The sequence below is a fragment of the Eumetopias jubatus genome, unplaced genomic scaffold (genome assembly GCF_037043125.1).
Source record: "Eumetopias jubatus isolate StellerSeaLion01/CBP00866 unplaced genomic scaffold, mEumJub1_p1.0 scaffold_6, whole genome shotgun sequence".
NCBI classification, from domain to species: Eukaryota; Metazoa; Chordata; class Mammalia; order Carnivora; family Otariidae; genus Eumetopias; species Eumetopias jubatus.
This window is the reverse complement of record NW_028274812.1, coordinates 83,174,477-83,200,283: the sequence shown is the minus strand read 5'-3', so window position 1 is coordinate 83,200,283 and position 25,807 is coordinate 83,174,477. Positions and strand designations below refer to the sequence as shown.

The 25,807-nt window shown below is 41.8% G+C and overlaps 1 protein-coding gene across 1 annotated transcript; it reads right to left on the bottom strand.

The window, feature by feature from the left end:
* Positions 1–5,698: 5,698 nt before the first annotated feature.
* Positions 5,699–6,729, bottom strand: OOEP (oocyte expressed protein). Its single transcript, XM_028097454.2, has 3 exons — positions 6,540–6,729; positions 6,136–6,315; positions 5,699–5,778 (listed from the first exon to the last, which is right to left on the bottom strand). Exons 1-3 carry the CDS (start codon positions 6,727–6,729, stop codon positions 5,699–5,701), a joined length of 450 nt encoding a protein of 149 aa, XP_027953255.1.
* Positions 6,730–25,807: the final 19,078 nt, after the last annotated feature.

Genomic DNA, 25,807 nt, shown 5'->3' with positions numbered 1-25,807 from the left:
AGATCATGAACTGCGCGGAAGGCAGACACTTAACTGAGCCACCCAGGCGCCCCTGCATTTTTAGATTAATCTGAGAACTGACCACATCTATCAACACTTGCACTTTGCTATCTGAGAAGGTAGCGTCTCTATTTATTCAGTCGTTATTCCTTCCTCCTTCCTTCCCTCTCCTCCAAGTGTTGTCATTGATTTTAGGCTTTGTCCTTTTTATGTTTAGTCACAGATATGTCAGTTAAAGGAATAAAGTTTCTCATTTTCTCAGAAATAATTTTTCGTTAATCTGAAGTAGAATAAATTGGGACTTTATAACCCCTAAGGCAACAAATAAAAAATTTTTAAAAAGTTATTTAAATGGCATATCAAAATTTATTTATATAACACAAGATGGAGGAAAAAACCAAAGACATAGGAAACAAATACCAAAATGGCAGACCAGACATAAATCCAATCATATTGATAATCATATTAAATTTAAGTAGACTAAATCCTCCAGTCAAAACTCAGAGGTATTCCAACTAGAGAAGCCAGACTCAAAAGGCTATATTTTATATTATTCTATTTATACCAAATGTTCAGAGAAGGCAACTTTGCAGAGACAGAAAGTAGATTGAGGCTAGAGACAGTGATAATTGACTACAAAGGGGAACAAGGGAATTTTCTGGAGTGAAGGAAATGTTGAAAAACTGCTCTGTGGTGATGGTGGAACAACTCACAAATTTACTAAAGAAAACTGAGTTGTTCATTCAAAATTTTATAGTATGTAAATTGTAACCAATTAAACAACTAATTTTTTTTTAAGATTCTATTTATTTATTTGACAGAGAGAGACACAGCGAGAGAGGGAACACAAGCAGGGGGAATGGGAGAGGGAGAAGCAGGCTTCCCACTGAGCAGGGAGCCCGATGTGGGACTCGATCCCAGGACTCTGGGATCATGACCTGAGCCAAAGGCAGACGCTTAACGACTGAGCCACCCAGGCGCCCCAACAACTAAATTTTTTTTAAATTGAGTGCAATAGCACTAATACCCAAATTCTCCAAAATGAAAATTCTGACAATTGACAAAGATGTAGAGCAATTCAAAATCTCATACATTGCTAGAAGGAATGTAAATTGGTTCAATCATCTTGGCAATTTGAACTTGTGCACATCCTATAACCCAGCAATTCCAATACTAGATATATACTCAATAGAAATGCATATACGCATGCACCAAGTCATGTATAAGAACTTTCAAGAGTAGCACTCTTCATTATAAGCCCAAACAGGAAACAACCAAAATGTACATAGAATAGAAAACTAAATTATGGTTTACTCATACAACACTCGTAATATGGCTAAATCTTACAGTAATTCCATTTATATTTAAGTCAAAATAGTAGTTATCCCTGGGGAGGGTGCAAATGGAGGCTACTGGAGTACCGGTAGTTTCTTCTCTGGGTGCTGGCTAAATGGATGTGTTCCCTTTATACCGTCTGATGGATCTTTTCACACTTTGAATGTGTGTGTTTTTGTATGAATGCTATGTATCCATAAAATGTTTACTAAAATAATAGAAAAAATAAAATAGAAAAATATTTGGAGTAATGGAAAGCTACTTGAAGGTAACACGGGCAGTGAGATTTTTGAGTAATTATTTTAATACTTTATATATTGCCTTATTTTTTAAAAATATTGAGCATGTAAGTACATTTACCATCAGAAAAGTCAATAATGGGACTACTAGGTGGCTCAGATGGTTAAACATCTGCCTTCGGCTCAGGTCATGATCCCAGAGTCTGGGATGGAGTCCCACATGCATGCAAGGGGCTCCTTGCTCAGCGGGGAGCCTGCTTCTCCCTCTGCCTGCTACCCGCCCCTGCGTGTACTCTCTCTCTTTGACAAATAAAATCTTAAAAAGAAAGAAAAGTCAATAATGCTGAGGTGGTGTTCTGAACAAAAGATTCACAACAGCTGTGTTTCAGCTTTGAAAAGGAAAGAAAACTTTATTATTATTATAAAACCTAATAGAAACAGGAGAGGAAAGGAATCTACACATGGATGGAGGTAATAGTAGGCAATGAGTGAGAATAAGGCAAAGTTACATCAAACTGGGTACTTAACAACATCCAACCTCAACAGCAAGGGAATCCGGTGGAAACAGGTTGGAGTCCCAATTGAGAGGCCTGGATGGAGCATCCTCCCCTCAGGTGAGACTTCCAACTGACCATCCCCATAAGGGCCATATTTACAGGGCAAATAACAGGGTTTGAAATGAAACATTTGTTCACCTATGTGCAGTTTGGATCGAACCTGCTTGGCATTTCTGGCCTAAGGCACCTCAGGGGTGATGGGACCAGGGCAGAGCCCCAGCACAGACAGACATGGGTACAGTCAAAGGGGAGGACCCAGGTGATGGTGCTGGAGAGCCATGATCTTTGAGTCTCTATGGGATGAGGATCAAATTGCATATATTAGTGGGAGAAAGTTTCTGTTGACATAGATAAAGAATAACAAAGTCAAAAGAGAAAAACCAAGTGTTGGGTTTGGAGCTGTCACACGTGAACAGAACAAAGCAAAAAACAGTTATTTAAAAAAAGAAAAGTCAATGCTATTTTTATTTTGGATGTGGTACCAATAAATAGCTCTATTCTAACAACTTGTTAGAAAAAAGTCTTATCCCTCAATAGAAGAACAAATACTGTTCATTCTTTACAGTTAAGAGGTTTATTCCAATTCCTCTTAAAAAGATATAAAAACTTGGGGTGCTGGGTGGCTCAGTCGTTAAGCATCTGCCTTCGGCTCAGGTCATGATCTCAGGGTCCTGGGATCAAGCCCCGCATGGGGCTCCCTGCTCGGTGGGAGGCCTGCTTCTCCCTCTCCCACTCCCCCTGCTTGTGTTCCCTCTCTCACTGCATCTCTCTCTGTCAAATAAATAAAATCTTTAAAAAAAGAAAAACTATGAGAAATGAGTCTAAATTTGGGTGTGGAAAAAAAGAGCCAGTGGAAAAGTATAAAGGATTTGGATCCTGGAATCAATGTTCTGGTTCAAATCTCACCCATCCATCCCCACATCCTAGCTCTGTAACCTTAGCAAGCTAATCATGGCTTATTTAGGTACTTGGCACAGGGCCTGGTATGTGATACAAATTCAAATAACTAGCTAATATTACCACCAAATTCTGAAAAGTAGAATGACAGCGCTACTCTTTTTATTAAAAAGTTATGAAGGGGGACACCTGAGTGGCTCAGTTGGTTAAGCATCTAGACGCCTTTGGCTCAGGTCATGATCACAGGGTCCTGGGATCGAGTCTTGCATTGGGCTCCCTGCTCAGGGGGTGAGCCTGCTTCTCCTTCTGCCTCTGCCCCTCCCCTGCTTGTGCGCTCTCTCTCTCTCTCTCAAATAAATCGAGTCCCACATTGGGCTCCTTGCTCAGCAAGGAGGCTGCTTCTCCCTCTGCCTGCCACTCCCACTGCTTGTGCACTTGCTCTCTCTGACAAATAAATAAAATCTTTTTTTTTTAAAGATTTTATTTATTTGAGAGAGAGAGAGAAACAGCATGCCAGGGGAGAGGGTCAGAGGGAGAAGCAGAAGAGAAGTCCCAGGACTCTGGGATCATGACCTGAGCCAAAGGCAGTCGCCTAACCAACTGGCACCCCCAAATAAATAAAATCTTAAAGAAAAAAGTTATGAAGGTAGTAAAAATGCTGTATCAGCACATGGTGCACAGAAAAACCATACTAAATGTTTTAGTTTGCTAGGGCTGCCATAACAAAGTAACAGACCGGGAGGCTGAAACAACAGATATTTATTTTCTCAAAGATCTGGAGGCTGGAAGTGTCATCATAGTTGGTTTCTTCTGAGGCCTCTCCCCTTCGCCGGCAGATGGCTGCCGTCTTGCTGTCTCCTCACATGATCTTCTCCATGCACCCACCTATCTGTGTGCATATTTCCTCTTCCCATAAAGACCCCAGTCATATTTGGGAAGGGCCCACCCATAGGACCTTATTTCATTTTAATTACCTCTTTAAAGGCCTCTCCAAATACAGTCACATTCTGAGGTACTAGGGGTTAGGGTTTCAACATGTTAGTGCATATAAAGGATGAAAAATGTGCAGGATAATTTAGTAATTTAATTCTGGATAATTTTTAGAAAATTAGAATGTTTTAAGCATAACCCTCTGCCTCCAAATAGCAGTAAAACAATGTTCAATGGCTTTGTGGATTTCCCACTAGAAATAACCTGTAGGAATATTTTGTCAAATTTCTGCAGAAGGAGAAAAAGCAGGAGTACCTAAGCTTAAAAGTAAGGGGTTGGGAGGAGAGGGAAATCACACAGAAAACATAATTAGTTTAACTATATAAAATGAAAATTTCTCATATACAAAAAATTTGAGAAGGAAAGGGGTAGAAAATACCGGTTATAACAGACTATTATTTGTTACAAAAGCTTGTACAGATAATAAAAATCCATATCTTCAAAGTTTAAAGAATATAGGAATGAGTAAAGAAAAATGTAAAAGGATTTTATAAAAATGTGAAGCAAAATAGGAAAATGTTCAATATCACTTGTAATCAAAGCAGCACATTTTAAGACTTGTGCAGGGCACCTGGGTGGCTCAGTTGGTTAAGGCTCCAACTCTTGATATCGGGTCGTGATCTCAGGGTAGTGGGATCCAGCCCCAATTCTGTCTCTGCGCAACTCAAGTCTCGTTGGGATTCATTCTCTCTCCCTCTGCACCCCCCCACCTGTGCACACGCTCTAAACAAATAAGTAAAATCTTTAAAATTAAAAGACTTGTTCATGTGTGTTTACAACCCTTGCAAACAGACAGAATCCATTACGCATAGGGGTGAAGAAACTTCATGAGTTAAATCAATTCCAACCCTGTGCTGAAGCCATAGAGCTCTTGACAACCTCTCTCCCAAGAATCCGGCTTCCTGAAAGTGGAGACAGCAAGAGGTTGGGGCTGTTTTGCACAAATTGGTCATAGCATGGTAATGAGTAATGGAAAAACAGCCCAGTTCATGCAGGGCACCTGTGCAGACCTCAGAGGAAAATGAGACAGCTGGGTTGGTGGCAGGATGCCTTCCAACAGCCAAGCTGTCAAGGACCCTGGCTGCTCTCTGGTAAATCACAATGCTAACAGAATACATAACTGATTGCCTCAGCTTTTGTGTTGGAGCACCCACCCATGTGCAGGGAGGAAGCCTCCACTCCAAGAAGAAAATGCACATTAGGTGCTACCCAGAGGCCAAACCACCAACTTTAAAGTGAGAGCCTCAGAGGAGAAGCACTGGCATTACCTATGAGCTTATTAGAAATGCAAATTCATGGGCCTGTGCTTGAGGGCCTGACTCTGGCCATAAAATCATAAAAGGGTTAGTAGATTCAAAATGATAGAGGCAAAGGAAAAAACAAAAATAAAACCACTACCTATCAGCCTTTTACCCACCCCTCACATCAAGGCATGAATGAACAGAATCAATCTTTTATATATTTGCTTAATTTTAAGTGAGCAAAGATCTTTAAGCCATTGGACAAAAAGGAAATTCATTTACTAGAATGGCACTACAAACTCACTTTTGCATCAAAATAATCAAAGCACTATCCATCAAGACACAGGAAAAAAAAGAATGCAGAGATTTATGGATACTTGCTTCTCTCCAACTTTAGTAGTAGAAGCAGGACTGTTTCTCACAATGCTCCTGAAAATACTTATGCAACAGGATGCTGGGGGGCCTGGGGACCTGATGCACCCGCCTTCAAGAACTCCTCAAGTTGTTTCATCTTCTCAGCTGGATAAGGAAAAATGCTTTCTGTTCCAAACTACTCCATCATTGAAGGGAGTGAGGGAGGAGGGGAGGTGCTAGCAGCATCACTTCTCAGGTGGAGGCTCTGAACCTGAGATGTGGAAACAGTGGTGAAACCAAGCTGAGGCTGCATGGGCAGTGAATGTGTTAGATCTGTTTACGTTCCCAAGGTCCCACTTGGGACTCCTCTTACAAAGGGATGCCCAGGGGCTGCATGCAGAACACTGCAGTTAGGAAACTGCAAAAAGTTTTGGTAAGGTAATAAAGGCTGGAAGAAAGCCTGGTACAACCAGGTGGTTCACTGGTGGCTCCCTCCACATGCAGGTTTTTAGAGACCCTCACCTCGGGCACGATGTTTCTGGTGCCAGGATGCCAGGCTCAGGAGCACGCTCTTCACCCGATTTTGTACACCGGGCCGTCCGAAGATGGTGATTTCAACCAAGTCCCCAGAGTTAACTATGTCCACCGTCAGCAGGACTTGGCTCATCCACTCCATTTCTGGAATTATGGCTCGGTCTGGGCCTAAACAGGAAAAGAGAGACTCTGAGGGGAAGCATGGTCAAAGGTGAGTAGGAGCTAAATTTGAAGGGAATTCTGGCCGGAGAAGGGAAGAGCTGGAAGGTGGGCATCATGGCATCAAAGGTGGCCTGCAAATCCGGCAGAAACTGTTGAGAGTTGCTCTGCGGGGTCTCTCTCCTCTTGGACTGGAGGGGAGTCATACCACTAGCACCCCTGGGGTGGCTCACCGAAGATCGAGTCAGCCAGCCATGCCTCCAGGTAAAACACCAGTGGGTCTCTCAGTTCCTGCACAGGAAACCACCACGGCCGGGTGCGAATCCGCGGTGGTGGAAGTGGTGACCTGAGCAGCCTGTCCAGGGACTGGGCGGGCGTCCATTCATCTCCCTGGGCCTTAGCAACACCTGCGTCGTCGACCATACTAGGTCCAGCAGCCCAAGCAGAGCAACGTCCAGGGAGCGCCGGCGCAACTCCAGTAAGGGGCGAAGCCTGTGCCCCCTTTTACGGTTTCCGGCCAGCCCCGCCTCTTCCTGCGACTCCTCGCCATCCGTTCCGGGTGAGTCGACCTAATTAACACTGGGCGCCCTTCGCAGGTGGCGTTGGGGAGCCAGCCACGCGGGCTTCGTCCCGGATCCTGAACTAGCATTTATTTGAGCTTCAGCTGGCTCTCAGAGGCTATCCGTGATCGTCTCCGCTGAGCCAGGTAGCACTTAGCCTCAAAGGTCCCTGCCCCAGCACACAGCTGATTGATAGCGTGGTTTGGATTGGCGGCCCCGTTGACCCGGACTCACTTTCCGTGCCTGGATTAAGGTTTCTGCGGTACCTTCCAGAGGTAGGTGGATCAGGCTCAGGGCAGGCTCGTCGAATCTACATTTTCTTCCTTCTGCTCCCTGTGTCTCCCAACTCTCCGTTTGGTTAGTACTTCAAAATCCTTCAAGCAAGTGTGTCGTGTTTTAAAATATAAACGTCAGAGGTGGTCATTATAGAACACGTAGGGACTCTAGACAAATCCCGTTTATTTCCAACATCCTAAAACTAGTGTTGATGCACATTTCTTCCCAATGTTCTTAATTTTAGTTAAAAATTTAAATTAGTAAAGATTTCACACAAAGTTATATAACCAATACCTATGTGACAACCCCACCATCGCCCCATTTAACAAGATGTTAACATTTTCCCACATTTGCCTCGCTTCTCTCTTCTTTAAAATAGATAGCACTTAAATCTTTCCTTTCCTTCCCCACAAGAGATCATTGTCCTGAAGCTGGTGTGTATTATCCCATGCATGTTCTACTTTTTCTAGTACATTTCTAGAACTCTTGTTTGGTAATTGTTCTAGAATAGATAGCATATGCTGTGCAAACTATATTTTGTTCTTACAATTAGCTATGATGTGTTTGTTTTAAAAATCTTCTAATGGTCACCAAAACAAATTATGTAATATATGGTGATTAACATAACAATAAAAAAATTAAAAAAAATCTTCTAATGGAAAATTTTGATCATTTACAGAAGGCTGATAGTATTAATATCCTGAATTCCCTCATCCACATCATCTAGGCTTCAAAGGTTATCAGATAATCTCGACAAGAGGAGATACTGACTATAACTTCAGTGGATATTTTTATTTCAATTTTATTTTAAAAATCAACATAATATATGCACATTGTAAAACAAAAGTTCTCAAGGATGTAAAATAATATATGAAAGTTCTCCCTTTCAAGTATTCTCCCTCATTCTCTTACTAATCTTTTTCCAATTGTATGTATTGTGAATGTCTTCTTCTAGTTTAAATTGTTTTTTCACGTTAAGGTGTCTTTTGTTAAATAAAAATTTTAATTTCAATATAGTCAAGACTTCTAAGTCTTTATAGTAAGTGCATTCTGTGTCTTGCTTAAGAAATCCTTCTCTGGGGGCGCTTGGGTGGCTCAGTCGTTAAGCATCTGCCTTTGGCTCAGGTCATGATCCCAGGGTCCTGGGATCGAGCCCCTCGTTGGGCTCCCTGCTCAGCGGGAAGCCTGCTTCTCCCTCTCCCACTCCCCCTGCTTGTGTTCCTGCTCTCCCTCTCTCTCTCTCTGTCAAATAAAATCTTAAAAAAAAGAAAGAAATCCTTCTCTGCCCTGAGGTCTAAAGACACTCCCATACTTTTTACTAAGAATTCTGAAGTTTCTAAGTATGTAAATCCTTGAACCATCTGGGGTTAATTTTTTAAACTTGGCATAAGGGATATAATTTCATCGTTTCATAAATTGATAATTTTTTCCTTCAGCCATTCTCTTGAGGATGCATCCAACCTGAGGCCACTTCCAATGATCTTGAAAATTTTCAGACTCCTACATATAACATGAGTTAGCCACAAGGCTGGTTTGTAGTGATTAATTATTAGATCAAGAGAAAGGCAAGATCTAGACATGTTCCTTTGCCATTCCCATCTAGATGGCAAAGTTTATTTCTGATTTAGTTTTATTTTGGAAGTGTAGCTATTAGGGGTCTTAGCTTTGTGCAGAAACTCTATATTAAGTTTCATACATCTAGCAAGCCTTGAGTTTTATTTGCTGACCTCATGCCAGCTTCAAACGGAATTTTTTGAAATTTAGCAGAATCTGCCAAGATGAATCATTCTATTACCTCCAAGGCCTCTTAATTTAACTTTGACAGGGACAGGGCATGATTTGAATACTGCTCCAATATTTTCTAGCTCTGTGGCTGAGTGCAAGTTATTTAAGCTCTCTGCACCCCATAAAGTAAAAAAATACTACCCAGAAGACGTCAGCAGACCACATGCTTTTACTTTCTTTGCTTAGCCCTGGAGGAACCAGTCTGAGGAGCTTTGGGTTCAGACAATAAAGCATGTGAGTGAATTGATTCTCATTGAGAAACTTTGTTCTTCATAACTTCACTTCTTATAATCTTCAATCTTAAGAAATCTCTGTACAATGAAAAATGTTACAAAGCCTAATGAAAACATAACACTGATTTTTTGCATCAAATAGCATCAAAATATATGTCACGGAGAGGAAAAATGGTTAAAATGAGGAAAATAAACTAGTAAAGAGATATTTAACAAATCACAAACAAGGAGCAATCATGCAGAAAAAGAATATAATAAAGGCCTCATGGTTCTGAATATAGGACAGTTTTCTAATGTTTAGGAGCATTTACAAACAGTAATTATACACTAGTTCCCTCGGATGGATGGATGGATGGATAGGTAAGGAGACATTATACCACACTACTAAATAATACTCAAATAAAGTAAGAAATGAAAATCATCACTGATAGGCTATTTAGAATATAAGACTAATTTACAAAGTACATTTCGAAAAACATTATGGAAAATGTACATTCAGAAAAATCTAGTTTTCAGTCCCCTCTTGTTAATCCTGTCTTCTCCTCCCCAACAACTATTATTCATTTTTTGGATTATCCTTCCATTGCAACAAATGTAGATACAAGTATCTGGGAATTTTTGCTTTTTACTTTTTTGTAATATTACATGTATTTTATTGTACTCCTTTCCCACCAACTTTTTTTTTTTTAAAGATTTTATTTATTTATTTGAGAGAGAGAATGAGATAGAGCATGAGACGGGAGAGGGTCAGAGGGAGAAGCAGACTCCCCGCTGAGCGGGGAGCCCGATGCGGGACTCGATCCCGGGACTCCAGGATCATGACCTGAGCCGAAGTCGCTTAACCAACTGAGCCACCCAGGCGCCCTCCCACCAACTTTTTATTTTGAAAAAACGTTTGGGAAACCTATGGGAAAATTGTAAGAATATTAAATTTACATTCTATACTTTTCAGTTTCACTAGTTAACATTTTCTGTCATTTATCTTATCTCTACCTTCACGTAGTTTTTCATGAACTTTATAAGTTGCAAACACCATGACACTCTACCCCAAGTATTTCAACATTATCTCCTAAGAACAAAGACATTCTCCTACCTAACCATATAATTATTCAATCCAGGAAATACAACATTGATTCAATACTGTTGTCTATTATACAGTCCAATTTCAATGTCCCCAATTTTTCCAACACTGTACTTTATAGCTAATTTAAAAAAATCTACAGTCCAATCAAGGAGCATGCACTCCATTTATTATCATGTCTCTAGTCTCTTAATCTAGAGTCACTCTCTGTTGTTTAATCTTTAATGACACTGACATTTTAAAAATATTTTAAATTTTGTATTGTGAAAAATTCTAAACATATACAAAAGTATATCTGGCCATTGTTCATTCATATATTCAGTCTCTCAGTTCCCACTTTTGGCCATTCTTTAATTTTTTTAAGACTTTATTTATTTATTTGACAGAGAAACACAGCGAGAGAGGGAAAACAAGCAGGGGGAGTGGGAGAGGGAGAAGCAGGCCTCCCGCGGAGCAGGGAGCCCGATGCGGGGCTCGATCCCAGGACCCTGGGATCATGACCTGAGCTGAAGACAGACGCTTAAAGACTGAGCCATCCAGGTGCCCCCTTTCATTTTTTTTTTTAAGATTTTTTTTTTTTTTTTTTGAGAGAGCATGAGCGGGGGTAGGATCAGAGGGAGAGGGAGAAGCGACTCCCCGCTGAGCAAGGAGCCCGATGCGGGATCATGACCTGAGCCGAAGGCAGACACTTAACCAGCTGAGCCACCCAGGCACCCCATTCTCTCATTTTTGAGGGGTTGACCAGTTCAGAGAAAACTAGAGATCACTGTTTGGAAAGCCTTCCGTTGTCTTCATAATCAACTGTACTGCAAGATCTTGTTGCCTTTTTTCTTTTCTTGTTGCCTTTTTTATTCATGGATCATCTTGGAGATCATCTGGTGAGAGAGTGTGTAGAAGCACAGAACCCTGGTAGAATCTTTTGACACCAAAAGAAAATTCAGAAAACTTTACATGGGACAAATATTTTGAGTGGGAAACAGACTGTTGGAAAATAGGGAGACTTCCAAACCAAAAGTAGCTTGAAACGGTTTATAAAGCATGAATGAAGTACCTTGTTTTGTGTTATGATTGGCTACGAGAAACATACATTCCTTTTAGGATAGTAGTACTACATAAGCTTACCTGTTTGTACCTGATTAGCTAGGAAGCTACCAGGTTATCTGACATGAAAAAAAAGCTTAGGTTTTGTTTCAGGGAAATCAGGATAGTTTTAAGTTTTGGTGACGTGACGAAGAGTGTTTGATGTAGAGGTATATTTAAACTGTGGCCTCCTTTAACAAACGCAATATATCTGCAGGGCCATTATGACAAAAACAAAAACAATTAGTGATCCCTATGAAATACTTTGGAATCAGGAATCCTAATTGTCCCACCCAGGCCAAGAGAATGAATCCTGTAGACCATGAGCTTGTCCGGATCCCTCATGCAAAATTACATGAAATGACTTTTTGCAGTTAGTGATAACCTAGGGAAGGAGGCTGTCAGGAGCTCAGCTTAGCAGGGAGAGAGAACTGAGCTGCCGGGTGACGGAGTAGCCAACTAAAGTCACAAGCCAAAAAGGAAAGAGTTAAGCCTTTAGTCACTTACTGCAATTGTACGAGCAAGAGGCTAGAAGCAGAGGAAGCGTTGCCTCCCTCTGTTTCATTTTCCCTCCCGGAGGGTGGCCAGTACATAAACACGGACATAGGTGTCTCACAGTTGAGGGAAAACAAAAAGCTCTGGCAGTTTTATGGATCCCGAGGTGGTGGGGGCAGAGGAGGAAGGGAAGAAGGAAGGGCTCAGGGTGGGAAAGTACTAGCTACTGGGTCAGCGGGGAAAAATTTCTTCATGGTTTCCTCCTCCTCCCTCTCACTTCCCCTTCAACTCCTACTGAAAAAGATCTCTGACCAAGACCTTGGATAGAAACCTAGGAATGTAAATATTCAAAAGAGCTTGATGGGTCTGGAAGGGCCCAAGTCCTTGACTGCAACTCGCTGCAGAGACTGCAATGCATTGGCTGCACATTCTCAGAAAGGAATCTTTTATCAGTTGACTTCTTTTGGTGGAATATATTCTCCTCTTCCTGGTAGGTAAATTTCTTGACAGTTTGCGTGGCCAAAAATGTTTTAACATTCTGCATGTCCATAGTTTAGTTGGGTTATATTCTGAATTTTAAATAATTTTCCTTTACAATTTTTAAAGCAATTCTGCATTGTCTTCTGGCCTCTAACACTGCTAGAGAACTGAGATGCCATTCTGGTTTTCATTCCTTTTTTTAGGACTATCTTTTTGAGCAGGTTTTGGTCCATAGCAAAACTGAGCTGTGAGTTCCCATATACCACTTACCACCTTCACACAACACAGCATCCCCACTAGCAACATCTTGCATTGTTAACATTTGTTAACCATCAGTGACCCTACAATGACATATCACCCAAAGTCCATGGTTTACATTAGTATTCACTCTTGTCCATCCTATGGGTTTTAACAAATGTATGATATCCACCATTACAATATTACACAGAATAGGTTCCATTCTTTTTGCATGTCATTTTCTTTTCTGTCTCCGTCTATAGGTGTTTTGGACCTTTTCTTTGTCCTTTAGTGTCCTGATGAAGTGTAATTTTTTCTGTGTAATTTTCTTTTATCCATTGTGTTGATCAGTGTGCCTTCAGTGTACCTTCTCTTTCAGTTCTGGGAAGTTTTTTGAACTTTTTTTTTTTTAAGATTTTATTTATTTGAGAGAGAGAAAGAGAGCATGAGCAGGGGAGGGGCAGAGGGAGAGGGAGAAGCAGGCTCCCCACTGAGCACGGAGCCCAATGCGGGACTCTCCCAGGACCCTGAGATCTTGACCTGAGCAAAAGTCAGACACTTAACCGACTGAGCCATCCAGGTGCCCCTTTTTGAACTATTTCTTTGACAGTTTCCTCCTCAACATTTTCTCTATTATTTTCTGAAACCTCTGTTAATTGACTGCTACATTTTATAATGGATCTTCTAGACTCTTCCCATATTTTTCTTACACTCTTTCCTATTTGATAAACCTCTTTTAGTCTTTGAATATTCTTTTTATATTCTGTTATTTCATGAATTTAATGTCTTCTCTAATCTTTCAGATATTAATGCCTTTTCAAGTTTTCTTCTGTTTACTACATTGTTTGTTTTCAGATTTCTTTTTATCTTTTTCTCTTTCACATTAGAGATTTTCTTGGAACATTGCTCATTATGTATGGCTGTTCCTGTTTAAAAAACCTGATTGGCAGCTTTATGATCAGGGGTTTACTCAAGAGCTTCATTGTAAAATAAGCTGTCTCAATAGTTTGTAAACTTTAACTACAGCAAAATCACCTGGAGGGCAAGTTAAAACACACATTACTGCCCCACCACCAACTCCTTATCTCCAGAGTGGGGAGTCCTTCCTAAGGCTTGCCCCTCACATAGGAAACTCGGTGGGCAAGTCCCTCCTCCTCACTATCAGGGTTTTGTGTTTGTGTTTTCTTGAACTAATGAATTTCACCTGAGAGGAATTATCCACTTTTCTGCCTGGAAGGTGCAAACCTCTGTCCCAGGATTATGTGAGTCAAATAGGGACAGAGGAGTTGTATTAATCTCCTTATTTGCTTTTGCACCTCTTTACTCTTCTAGCATCTGTTGGCCCAGAGTCCAGAACCTTTCTGGATCTATACCAATCTCAAATAGGCCTTCAATCAGTGTTGGGAACAGAATGGTAGAAGGAGGGCAATGCTTCTGCCTCTTATACAGACTTTCAACTAATTCTTCCTCCCTCATCCTCACTTTGAGAGGTACTTTGTGTCTCTGTGATTCTACAGAAAAAAACACCTCCTTTTCAAGGAGGAGTGGGGGGGGAGGAGGAGGAAAAGAGAGAGAGAGAAAGGAAGAGAGTAGCTTCAGATACATATGAAGTTATCATTGAAAAGCCCAATTATCTTTTGTACTTTGTTCATCAGGAATAATCATAGTATATTTTATGATATAAATCTAAATCAAAAGGTCCTAGAGGTTTGTCAGTATCCTTTCTGTTCATCATATGTTGACTACAATCTTTTAGGATTGTGTTACCATTACGATTCCATTTCTTCCATTCTGATATCGCTGATTAACATAATGCCATCTTCCAGATGTATTTAGCCTTATTCTCATGGCAGAGATAAATCAACTACAGTCTTTTTTTTCAAGGTTTTATTTATATAGTTGAGAGAAAGTGAGCAAGAGAGGAGAGAACACAAGCCAGGGGAGGGGCAGAGGGAGAGGGAGGAACAGACTCCCAGCTGAGCCAGGAGCCCAGTGGGGACTGGATGGCCTGGACCCCAGGACACTGGGATCATGACCTGAGCCAAAGGCCAACACTTAACCGGCTGAGCCACCCAGGCGCCCCAATCAACTACAGTCTTTTTTTTTATTTTTTTTTAAAGATTTTATTTATTTATTTGAGAGAGAGAGAATGAGAGAGAGCACGAGAGGGAAGAGGGTCAGAGGGAGAAGCAGACTCCCCGCCGAGCAGGGAGCCCGATGCGGGACTCGATCCCAGGACTCCAGGATCATGACCTGAGCCAAAGGCAGTTGCTTAACCAACGGAGCCACCCAGGCGCCCTCAACTACAGTCTTAAACCAGCCCTGGTGGGACATTTTAAAGACATATCCAAAGAAGTTTCTAGTGATGTCCTCCTTGCTGACAACATAATCCAGTAAAAACTGTAAAAATGAAAGAACCTGGAGCCAAAACATCAAGACCCCTTTAAACATCTCCAAATGGTTTTTACTATGCTTCCCGCAGCACTAGGATTTAATGTTTAGTCATTACATGTCTATTTTTAGGACATATCAAAGCTTTCCCCCAAAAAATTAGGGGTGTGTGTGTGTGTGAAGATGCTTGACTGTGTTTCCTGCCTAGGAAATCCTGAGTTCTATCTCCAGTGATAGAGACACTAGAACCATTATGAAGGGGCTTTGTAAGATATTACATTTTACTCATGATCTCCCTGTCCATCCCAGCTTCACTCTTCAGGCATGATAGAGAAGATAAACAGAGGGGCGCCTGGGTTGCTCAATCATTAAGCGTCTACCTTCGGCTCAGGTCATGATCCCAGGGTCCTGGGATCCAGCCCCACATCGGGCTCCCTGCTCGGCAGGAGGCCTGCTTCTCCCTCTCCCACTCCCCCTGCTTGTGTTCCCTCTTTCGCTGTGTGTCTCTCTCTGTCAAATAAATAAATAAAATTAAAAAAAGAAAAAGAAAGGATAAACAGAACCTTCAAACCTAAGCTAGGCAAACTTTCAGAAAATTCTAAATTTCTTTGGTATAAATTGTTAATGATAAGGACAACTCCCTCAGGAGCTCACTGATTTTCTCCCTATGAACTGATAACCAGGCTTTCCTTTGTGTCTGGAAAGACTGCCCCTAATCTCAGTGTTTACCATATTTAGGCTAACATAACTAAATATTACAAGTACACATTGTGACACTCAGTAGGTACCAGAAGCATTTCTACGTCCTCTCAAACAGCCGCTTCACAATTTAAATCCTCTTCTAAAAGAGACATCAGAGATCCAAAGACCTTACCACACACCATTAATAACTACCACAACAGTAAAACTCCAGTGTTGATCCTTGAATCCATGTCTCTCAATTTAAATATATTTACCACCCTCAAATTACTGGAAGATTGGATCAGCTGGAGACCTCAAACTGGGAATTCTTAGCAATCCTTCAGAAGCAGATGATGGCATATAGGTGACCCCTTTCATCTAAAAAGGCTAGATGTGGTGACATTGATTGCAGTTCTTTGACACATTAGCAGTTTCTTCATGGAACCCACATGCCAGCTCATTTTATGAACATAGCTGCATCCTGTGATTCAACAACTTTACTCCTAAATCTACTACAACATGAGTAAGTTAAAGAATACTGTATGATTCCATTTATATAAAGTTCAAAAACATGCAAGAGAAAGAAAGGTCCAAAGGACTCTGCTAATATTCTTTCATTTGCTCTGGATGGTATTTACAGCAGTGCTACTTTGAAAATTCATTGAGCTTCAGCCTCGTGATTTATACATGTAAGCAGGTAAATTAGTTATTTTTTAAAAAGTTTAGAGATCTAGTGATCAAGTACAATTAGCATGTAGTCAGGGTGCTTGGGTGGCTCAGTTGTTAAGCGTATGCCTTCGGTTCAGGTCATGATCCCAGCGTCCTGGGATCAAGCCCCGCATTGGGCTCCCTGCTCAGCGAGAAGCTTGCTTCTCCCTCTCCCACTCCCCCTGCTTGTGTTCCCTCTCTCGCTGTCTCTCTCTGTTAAATAAATAAATAAAATCTTTTTAAGAAATTAAAAAACCAATTAGCATGTAGTCTTAATAAATTCTGACTTATCTATAAAGTTGAAACTTTATTGCACAGAGGCCACATAACAGAGTTAAGTGCCTAGAACACAAGCGATAGCAGTGATCAAAAAAAGGAGAAAAGTAGACCCAGGTTTACAAACAAGATTTGGAAATCTGTCTGTTGGATTTCAGTCCTAAGTCTGAGTTCTGCCTTCAGGTATTGGACAACTTCACTCTGGATATGTAGGGTAAATATAGCCTGTGGGAAGAGCTGAAGGCCAAAACCGCACGTTGGCACATCTGGCCATTGAAAATCATTAAAGAAAACGGGTCTTAGGGGAGGGAGGCAAGGTGAGAAAGTGAACTCTCACTTGTCAAAGGGTGCAGTGGTCCAGTAAAACAGCAGAATGTACTTCGAAGAAGGCTAAGGGTGAGCATGGGCTGAGGAATTTGGGGTTGCCACTGCAGACTTCTCGGTAGCCTGGGTGTTCCAGAAAAGAGGGCAAATAGCACCTGAGGCCAGGGAAGGTTTTGACTTTTTTCGGGGCAAGATTTTCTTTGGCCCACCACTCAAGAGATTAATGGAAAGACTGGGGTCAAGTTGATCAGAAATAGGTGGCTCGATTAGTGCTGAAGAAAACCTGGAAGGACACCTGTAATTGTGAAGTAAAAGAAACCATCTATATGAAACGATATGCCCAATACATTTCTTAAGGGTTATGGGAATGTTAAGGGAATTGTATCAACTGCCTCTGTTTTCTTGATCAAGTAGTTTGTAAAATCACCTATGAGCTGGGGGGAGGGGCATGATCCTATTAGTGAGGTAAATGTAACACAAGCTGAAGGAAGGAAGTAATAAAGATTAAGAGTGAAAAATCTATGAAATAGAAAACAGAAAAAGTCAATAAAAAGTGGGTCCCTTTGCAAAGAAAAACAAGATTAACAAAGAATAAAATTTAAATTACTAAAATCAGGTAGGGGATGGGTTAGACGGGTGATGGGTATTAAGGAGAGCACTTGTGATGAGTACTAGGTGTTGTATGTAAGTGATGATCACTGAATTCCAGCCCTGAAACCAATTACACTGTATGTTAACTGGAATTTAAATAAAAATTTGAAAAGAAAAAATATTTTAAAAAACCCAATAAATTACTAAAATCAGAAAGAAGGGATGTTATCACTGACCTTACAGAAATAAAAAGAATTATAAGGGAATACTATGAACAAGTATATGCCAACAAATTAAGTAACCTGGATGAAATGGAAAAAGTCCTAGAAAACTACAAACTGCTGGGGCACCTGGCTGGCTCAGTTGGTAGAGCATGTGACTCGATCTCAGGGTCGTGAGTGTGAGCCCCACATTGGGCACAGAGATTACTTAAAAATAATTAAAATACAAACTGCTGATACAGACTCAGGATAAGCAAAATCTGGTTGGGGTTTTTTAAAGATTTTACTTATTTATTTGTTAGAAAGAGAGAATGCACACGAGCAGGGGGAGCAGCAGGCAGAGGGAGAAGCAGGCTCCCTGCTGAGCAAGGAGCCCAATGTAGGACTCAAGGGATCATGACCTGAGCCAAAGGCAGACGCTCAACTGACCCACTGAGCCACCCAGGCACCCCGAAATCTGAATAAACCTATAACAAGAGACCAAATTAGTAATGGAAAAAAAATAAACTTCACTCAAAGAAAAGACCAAGTTCAGATTATTTTACTAGTGAATTCTACCAAATATTTAAAAGAGAATCCATACTGACCAATAATTAAGCAAACTCTTAAAAAAAAAAAAAAAAGAAGATGAAGGAATGCTTCCCAACTCATTCTACGAGGCCAGCATTACCCTGGTACCATAATCAAAAATCTCACAAGAGGGGCGCCTGGGTGGCTCAGTTGGTTAAGCATCTGCCTTTGGCTCAGGTCGTGATCCCAGGGTCCTGGGATCAAGCCCTACATCGGGCTCCCTGCTCCACGGGAGGCCTGCTTCTCCCTCTCCCACTCCCCCTGCTTGTGTTCCCTCTCTCACTGTGTCTCTCTCTGTCAAATAAATAAATAAAATCTTAAAAAAAAAAAACTCACAAGGAAACTATAGACCAATATACTTCATGAATATAGATGCAAACATCTTCAACAGGAAACTAGCAAATCAAATAAATCCAGCAACATTGAAAAATTATACACCACGAGCAAGTGAGATTTATCTCAAAAGTCAATTAATGTAGGGGCAACTGGCTGACTCAGTCAGAGGAGCGTGAAGCTCCTGATCTCCAGGTCTTAAGTTCAAGCCCCACATTGGAAGTAGAGATTACTTAAATAAATAAAAACATTTTTCAAAAGTCAATTAATGTAATATACAATGTTAATAGAATAAAGAACAAATGATCATCTCAACAGATGCAGAAAATGTATTTGACAAAATCCAACAGCCATTCACGATAAGAATACTACTAGGAATAGAAAGGAACTTCCTCGGACACCTGGGTGGCTCAGTTGGTTAAGCGACTGCCTTCAACTCAGGTCAGGATCCTGGAGTCCCGGGATCGAGTCCCACATCAGGCTCCCTGCTCAGCAAGGAGTCTGCTTCTCCCTCTGATCCTCTTCTCTCTCGCGCTCTCTATCTCTCATTCTCTCTCTCTCTCTTAAATAAATAAAATCTTAAAAAAAATAAAAAAAAGAAAGGAACTTCCTCAACCTAATAAAAGCCATTATCAAAAAACCCACAGCTAGGGGCGCCTGGGTGGCTCAGTTGGTTAAGCGACTGCCTTTGGCTCAAGTCATGATCCTGGAGTCCCGGGATTGAGTCCCACATCGGGCTCCCTGCTCAGCAGGGAGTCTGCCTCTCCCTCTGACCCTCCCCTGTCTCATGCTCTCTCTCTCTATCTCATTCTCTCTCTCAAATAAATAAATAAAATCTTTAAAAAAAAAAAACCCACAGCTAGCATCATATATCATAAGTAATGGTGAAACACTGATTTTTTCCCCCCAAAGATCGGGAACAAGGTAATGATAGCTGCTCTGACTTTTATTTAACATTGTATTGGAAGTTCTAGCCAGTGCAATCAGGCAACAAAAAGAAAGAAAAGGCATGCATACCGGAAAAGTAAGACTGTCTTTGCTCACAAACAAAAAGATTTTATATTGTAGGAAATCCTAAGGAATACACACACACACACACACACACACACACACACACACACACACACACACTCTCTCTCTCTACTATAAAAAGTGAGTTCAATAAGGTTACAGATGCAAGATCGATATGGACAAAAGTCAACTGTATTTCTATATACTAGCAACAAACAACCTAAAAATGAAATTAAGAAAATTCCAGTCATAAGAGCACTAAAAGATACTCAGGAATAAATTTAGTAAGTGCAGGACTTGTATACTGAAAACTATAAAACATTGCTTAAAGAAATTAAATATCTAGGGGTGCCTGGGTGGCTCAGATCATGATCCCAGGGTCCTGGGATCAAGCCCCATGTTGGGCTTCCTGCTCAGTGGGAGGCCTGCTTCTCCCTCTTCCTCTGCAGCTCCCCTTGCTTGTTCTCTCTCTCTCCCTGTCAAATAAACAAAATCTTTTTAAAAATTTAAATATCTAGGGCACCTGGGTGGCTCAGTTGGTTAAGAGACTGCTCTCGGCTCAGGTCATGATCCTGGAGTCCCGGGATCGAGTCCCGCATCGGGCTCCCTGCTCAGCGGGGAGTCTGCTTCTGCCTCTGACCCTCTTCCCTCTTGTGCTCTCTATCTCTCATTCTCTCTCTCTCAAATAAATAAATAAAATCTTAAAAATAAATAAATTAATTAAATAAATAAAATAAAATAAAAAATTTAAATATCTAAATAAATGAAGGTATTTCGTGCATAGATTAGAAAACTCAAAATATGAATTTAGACCCTTACCTTAACTTAAAATATACACAAAAATTAATTTGGAAAAAGACTGTAGACATGAATGTAAGAGCTAAAACTATAAAAACTCTTAGAAAACATAAAAGTAGGGCGCCTGGGTGGCTCAGTTGGTTAAGCGACTGCCTTCGGCTCAGGTTATGATCCTGGAGTCCTGGGATCGAGTCCCACATCGGGCTCCCTGCTCGGCGGGGAGTCTGCTTCTCCCTCTGACCCTCTTCCCTCTCGTGCTCTCTATCTCTCATTCTCTCTCTCAAATAAATAAATAAAATCTTAAAAAAAAAAAGAAAACATAAAAGTAAACTTCCATGACATTCGTTTAGGCAAAGATTTTTTTTTTTTTAAAGTAAGCTCTAAGCCCAACATGGGGCTCAAACTCAACAACCCTGAGATCAAGAGTCACATGCTCTACCAACTGAACCAGTCAGGCACCCTTAGGCAAAGATTTTTTTTAGACATAATACCAAAAGCAAAAGTGATAAAAAGTTGGTAAGTTGGAGTTCACCAAAATTAAACTTTGTGCTTTAAAAAAGACACCATCAACAAAGTGAAGAGGCAGGAGAAATTACTTGCAAATCATATGTTCTACAAAGGATATATACATATATATATATCTTACAACTCATTAAGACAACCAATTAGAAGTAGATAAAAGAAAAAAATGGATAAACGATATTAATAGATCTTTCACCATATTGGTGGTCAATAAGCACATAAAAAGATCCTCTATATCATTAGTTATTAAGGAAAAGCAAATTAAAAGCACAAAATAGCACTATGGCACCAAGATGGTCTATAACCAAAAAGACAATTACAGTGGCGCCTGGGTGGCTCAGTCAGTTAAATGTCTGCCTTACACTCAGGTCATGATCCCAGGGTCCTGGGATGGAGCCCCATATCCTCGAGCTCCCTGCTTAGCGGGGAGCCTGCTTCTCCCTCTCCTCCCCACTCTTGCTCTCTCTTGCTATCTCTCCCTCTCTCTCAAATAAATAAATAAAATCTTAAAAAGAAAAGACAATTACAAGTATTGATGATGTGGAGAAAACTAGAACACTCATACACTTCTGGTGGGAATGTCAAAAGCCACCTTGGGAATGTTTGCCTGTTTCTTCATGACCATTCCCGGATATCTACCCAAGAGAAATGAAAACAAAATCTTATAAGTAAATGTTCATTTTCTCATGACATCCAAATGACAACAACCCAAATGTCCATTAATTAGTTAATGTATAAACAAAATGTACTATATCCATATAACGAAACACTAGTTGGCAATTAAAAGGAAGGAAATACTGTTGCATGCCATAGCAGGGATAACCCTGAAAACATTACACTAAATGAAAGAAGCCAGACACAGAAAGGTAAGTATTATATGATATATAAAATCTTTTTTATATAAAATTTTTTTTATATAAAATCTTTATGGAGATGGAAAGATTGCCTGTGGATAGAGCTCGGAGTGACTGCAGATGGGCAGTAAGTTTCCTTTTGGTGGTAATGGAAATGTTCTAAAATTACATTACATTATATACTTCATGAAGAACTGCAGTCCAAAATATCCGTGCTAATAAGTATGTTGGCAAAACAAGAGTTATCTTCTCACTCAGTATTAAAGAAGTGCAATTGTATTTTTGTGATCTTTTAAAAAAAAATTATTTATTTAGTTATTTGACAGTACATGCGCCAGCGTGCACAAGCAGGGGGAGCAGCAGAGGGAGAGAGAGAAGCAGACTCTCCCCACTGAGCAGGGAATCCCATGTGGGGCTGGATCCCAGGACTCTGGGATCATGACCCGAGCCAAAGGCGGAAGCCAAAGGCAGAAGACACTTAACGACTGAGCCACCCAAGCACCCCTCCCCCATTTGTGATCTTTAAAACAAGTTTCTATTAATAACAAATGAAAGATAACAGAATGACACTCCAAAATGACTGCAGGAGCTCAGTACATGCCATCCCCAAATAAGCTGCCTTGATATATTTTGAGCTGTAGGTGCTTGAAAAACAGCAAATGCGGGGAGAGTCTCTCTGAACTCCTCTTTTCTGCCTGGAACTCAACTGGCATAAATCCCCTTTTCAGGGTTCCTCAACCAGGTAAGACTGATAAAAACGGACATGACACCCAGACAAACTGTCACAAATTATCATACCTCCCATCTATTCTTTGAAGTGCCCATTCATCTTCCCTAAAAATGACTTAACTCTCCCCTAAGAGGCTTACATTCCTTCTCTTTCCCTATTAAAATTGCATTTAAGCCTGAATCCTAAGGGGGTGGGAAGTGTTGCTTATTTTTCCCTGGACAGCGTTCTCTTGTTAATCTTTTATTACAAGAGTCTCAGCCAAGAACTCAGAAAGAGGAGAGGGCCAATGATCCCCACCAAAGCAGGACAGGCACATTCTGTGACAGAACTCCAAACTGATTCTAGGCCTCTTAGTGCCCACACTTGTGCACCCACACGGCCCACCCACCCTCGCTTTGTGTTGAGGTGAGCATTCAGATCAAGGAAAGGCCCCGACATCCTAGGGTTTTCTCACCAGCAGCTAATATAGTGATCCTCATGGATTCCATCAGCTTCTTCTCTGCCTCTGAAAGGAAAAACTGGATTTTCAGTAGTTCACAGGGCCACCCACAATCCTGGAACCATCATAAGTGGAACCAGAGGGAGCCTGCCCTGCTCTTTTTTCTTGGGGCTAAGTTGGGCGTGTGTTGGGAACCCTTTGAAGTTAGGCGGGTACAGGGGATGCAGAGGGTGACACCGATTTCTCCCCCTCCGTCTAACCTCGCTAAAATCTTGAGGGCCCGAAGGACTGCGATTTCTCCATACAGAGTGGGCAGGACTCGGGCTCTAGAAAGCTCCCGAGGCCTTGCGGAAAGGCAAACTGCGCTCCCCACCCAGGCCCGTGCCTGGATCCATCCCCACCCCGCCCTAGTACTCCGACTCGCCCAGCCGCCCGGGACCTGCAGCGGTCCCTCCTATCCTCAGGCGACTCAAGGATGAGAAGTTGGCCTTCTTCTGCAGAGCATAATGGTTTAAACCTTTTCCTTGAGGGCGGTCGGAAGATGGAGATCCTAGCCGTAACCTTGGGGTCCAGAATTTGCGCTTGCAGCAGGAGCTCGGTCCATTGCTAGAAGTGTGGAATTTGGTGCCCGGGTTGTGCGCGCGGCGAGTTGGGGGCACGGAGTGGATAGGCCCGACCCGGCTGAGCGATAATACCAAAGGTGGCCGGAGGAGAGGGAGAGCGCCTGAGGAGGCCTGGTGGGGGGCGACCCCATCCAAGCACTCACCAAAGATCTGCCGCCTGCTCTAGGGGTAGGTCAAACACCACTGGCGTTGCAGGTGCTCCTCTTGAAACCAGTCGGGGAAAATGCGCAGATCGATGCGTCCTGGGCCTTACAGGTAAATCCTCCCCGTCCTCCTGGACGAGGCCGCCGTCACGGCCCGGAGGAAGCTGTAAGCCACAGCCCGCGGGAAACTGAGAAGCCCTGGGAGCGGCCGGACGCGTTTCGGCGCGGTAGGCTAGGGCGGTGCTGGGGAGCGGCCCAATCCCGCAGCGGGGGGCTGCAGGCGAGATCCCGCCGCGCCACGGGGCCAGGATTCGGCGACAGGGCGCGCCGCTCCCTCGGGCTGCGCGCTGTCGGGAGGCTTCCCCGAGGGCAGCTCAGCGCACGCGCACGCCGCCAGGGGCGGCCCTGGGGACCCCGACGCTGGCGGCGAGGACCCGTCCGAGCGGCCGGATCTGGTGCTCTGGAAGGCTGGGGCGGCTTTCCAACCGCTGGGTTCCCCTCTGCCCGCAGGCGCCGGCGGAGCGCCGCCCCTTCAGCGTAAAGAAGCGTGACACAGGCAAGACTCACAGGCTCAGTTGGGACCTCCGAAGGCAAAGTGAGCGAAAGAACGGTTCGATCTGCTTTTGTTTGCTCAAATTCATTGAGAACGGGGACCCCGTCTTCTTTCTCCAGCTATTCCTAGCACAGAGTACTGCGCCTGGCACAAAATGTTTATGGAAGGAATAGAGAACTATGGATTTCAGCTCCAGCGTTGCCACTTCCTGGATTTCTGATTCTGAGCTGCTTATCGTATCTTCTTTGTTCCTCGATTTCCTCATCTGTAAAATGTGAACCAATAAAAATAGTAGTACTTGTAGGATTGCTGGAGAGATTAAATTAATTGAATGCATGCAAGGAGCTCAGGACAATTTCCGGCTCGTAGTATTTTCCTAATTCAATTAGCATTATACACCATGATGCACTGGCACGTTTAGACTGTCTACATTAGGCCGTCAACAATAACTAGTTGCTCTGAATTAGGGAACCTGCTTTACTCCCTTTCTTATCTCCCTTTCTACACTCCCTCCTCCACCACCACTAACTAGCTGTGTGTGACCTTGGGCAAGATGTCTAACCTCTCAGTCCCTCATTTTTCATCTGTACAACGGGGATGGTAATAATAGTACCTTGATCCTAGAACTGTGATGTTTAAATGAGTTAATACATATAAAGCCCTTAATTGTGCCAACGAAGTAGAAAACACTCAATAATAAATATCAGCTATTACTATCTGCATACATAAACTTGTTTTCATGTTATAAATATTTCCATTAAAAAAAGAACCTCAGGGGGAAAAAAAACCTCAGATGTAGAATTCCTAGTTCAAAGATCACAAACTTTATTCTCCTTAGAGATTGCTTTTTTCTTTTGCAACTTTATTCGTATTAAACTACAAAGAATCATAGAGAAGAAAAATATTTACTATATCCAACTCCCCACCTGACACCTGCACTATAATAGGTATCTCTCATTTAACCTAGTCCCCACATCTCCCCTTCCTTAGTATTCTCCCTTTCAGTAAAGGCCACAACCATTCACCTGGTTGACTCTTCTCTTTGTATCATATTTTACACATATAAACAAATCCTGTCAGCTCTACCTTCAAAATATATCTGAAATAGAACTACTTTTTATGGCCTGCACTGCTAAGAAACTAGTAGTCCAAGCCATCACTATCCCTTGCCTCTGTAATAGCTTCCAAATGGTCTTACAGCTGCTTAAGTTATAACTTTTCAAAATATTTCCCCTTTAACATTTATTTTCCTTACAGGGGCCGGAGTGATCTTTTGAAAATTTGAGTTCATGTCAGTTTCCTTGTCTTTGTGGAACCGAAGAGGAAGTCCAGAAATAAAACAAACATAAACATATATATAAAATGGTATGGTATATAATAAAAATTATTTCAAAACAGTGACAAGGCACTGGGTATTTTGAAAACAAATTTGGATGGCTATCTGACATGCACATAAAAAATTTCCAGAAAGAGAATGAAAAATTTGCATTTTTAAAAAAGATTTAT

Coding starts and splice junctions, on each gene's coding strand:
- OOEP (XM_028097454.2), bottom strand. CDS start 6,729: ATGGTCGACGACGCAGGTGTTGCTAAGGCCCAGGGAGATGAATGGACG. Junction 6,316..6,539: donor GCTGGCTGACTCGATCTTCG/GTGAGCCACCCC, acceptor TTTCCTGTTTAG/GCCCAGACCGAGCCATAATT. Junction 5,779..6,135: donor CCAGAAACATCGTGCCCGAG/GTGAGGGTCTCT, acceptor TTCCTTATCCAG/CTGAGAAGATGAAACAACTT.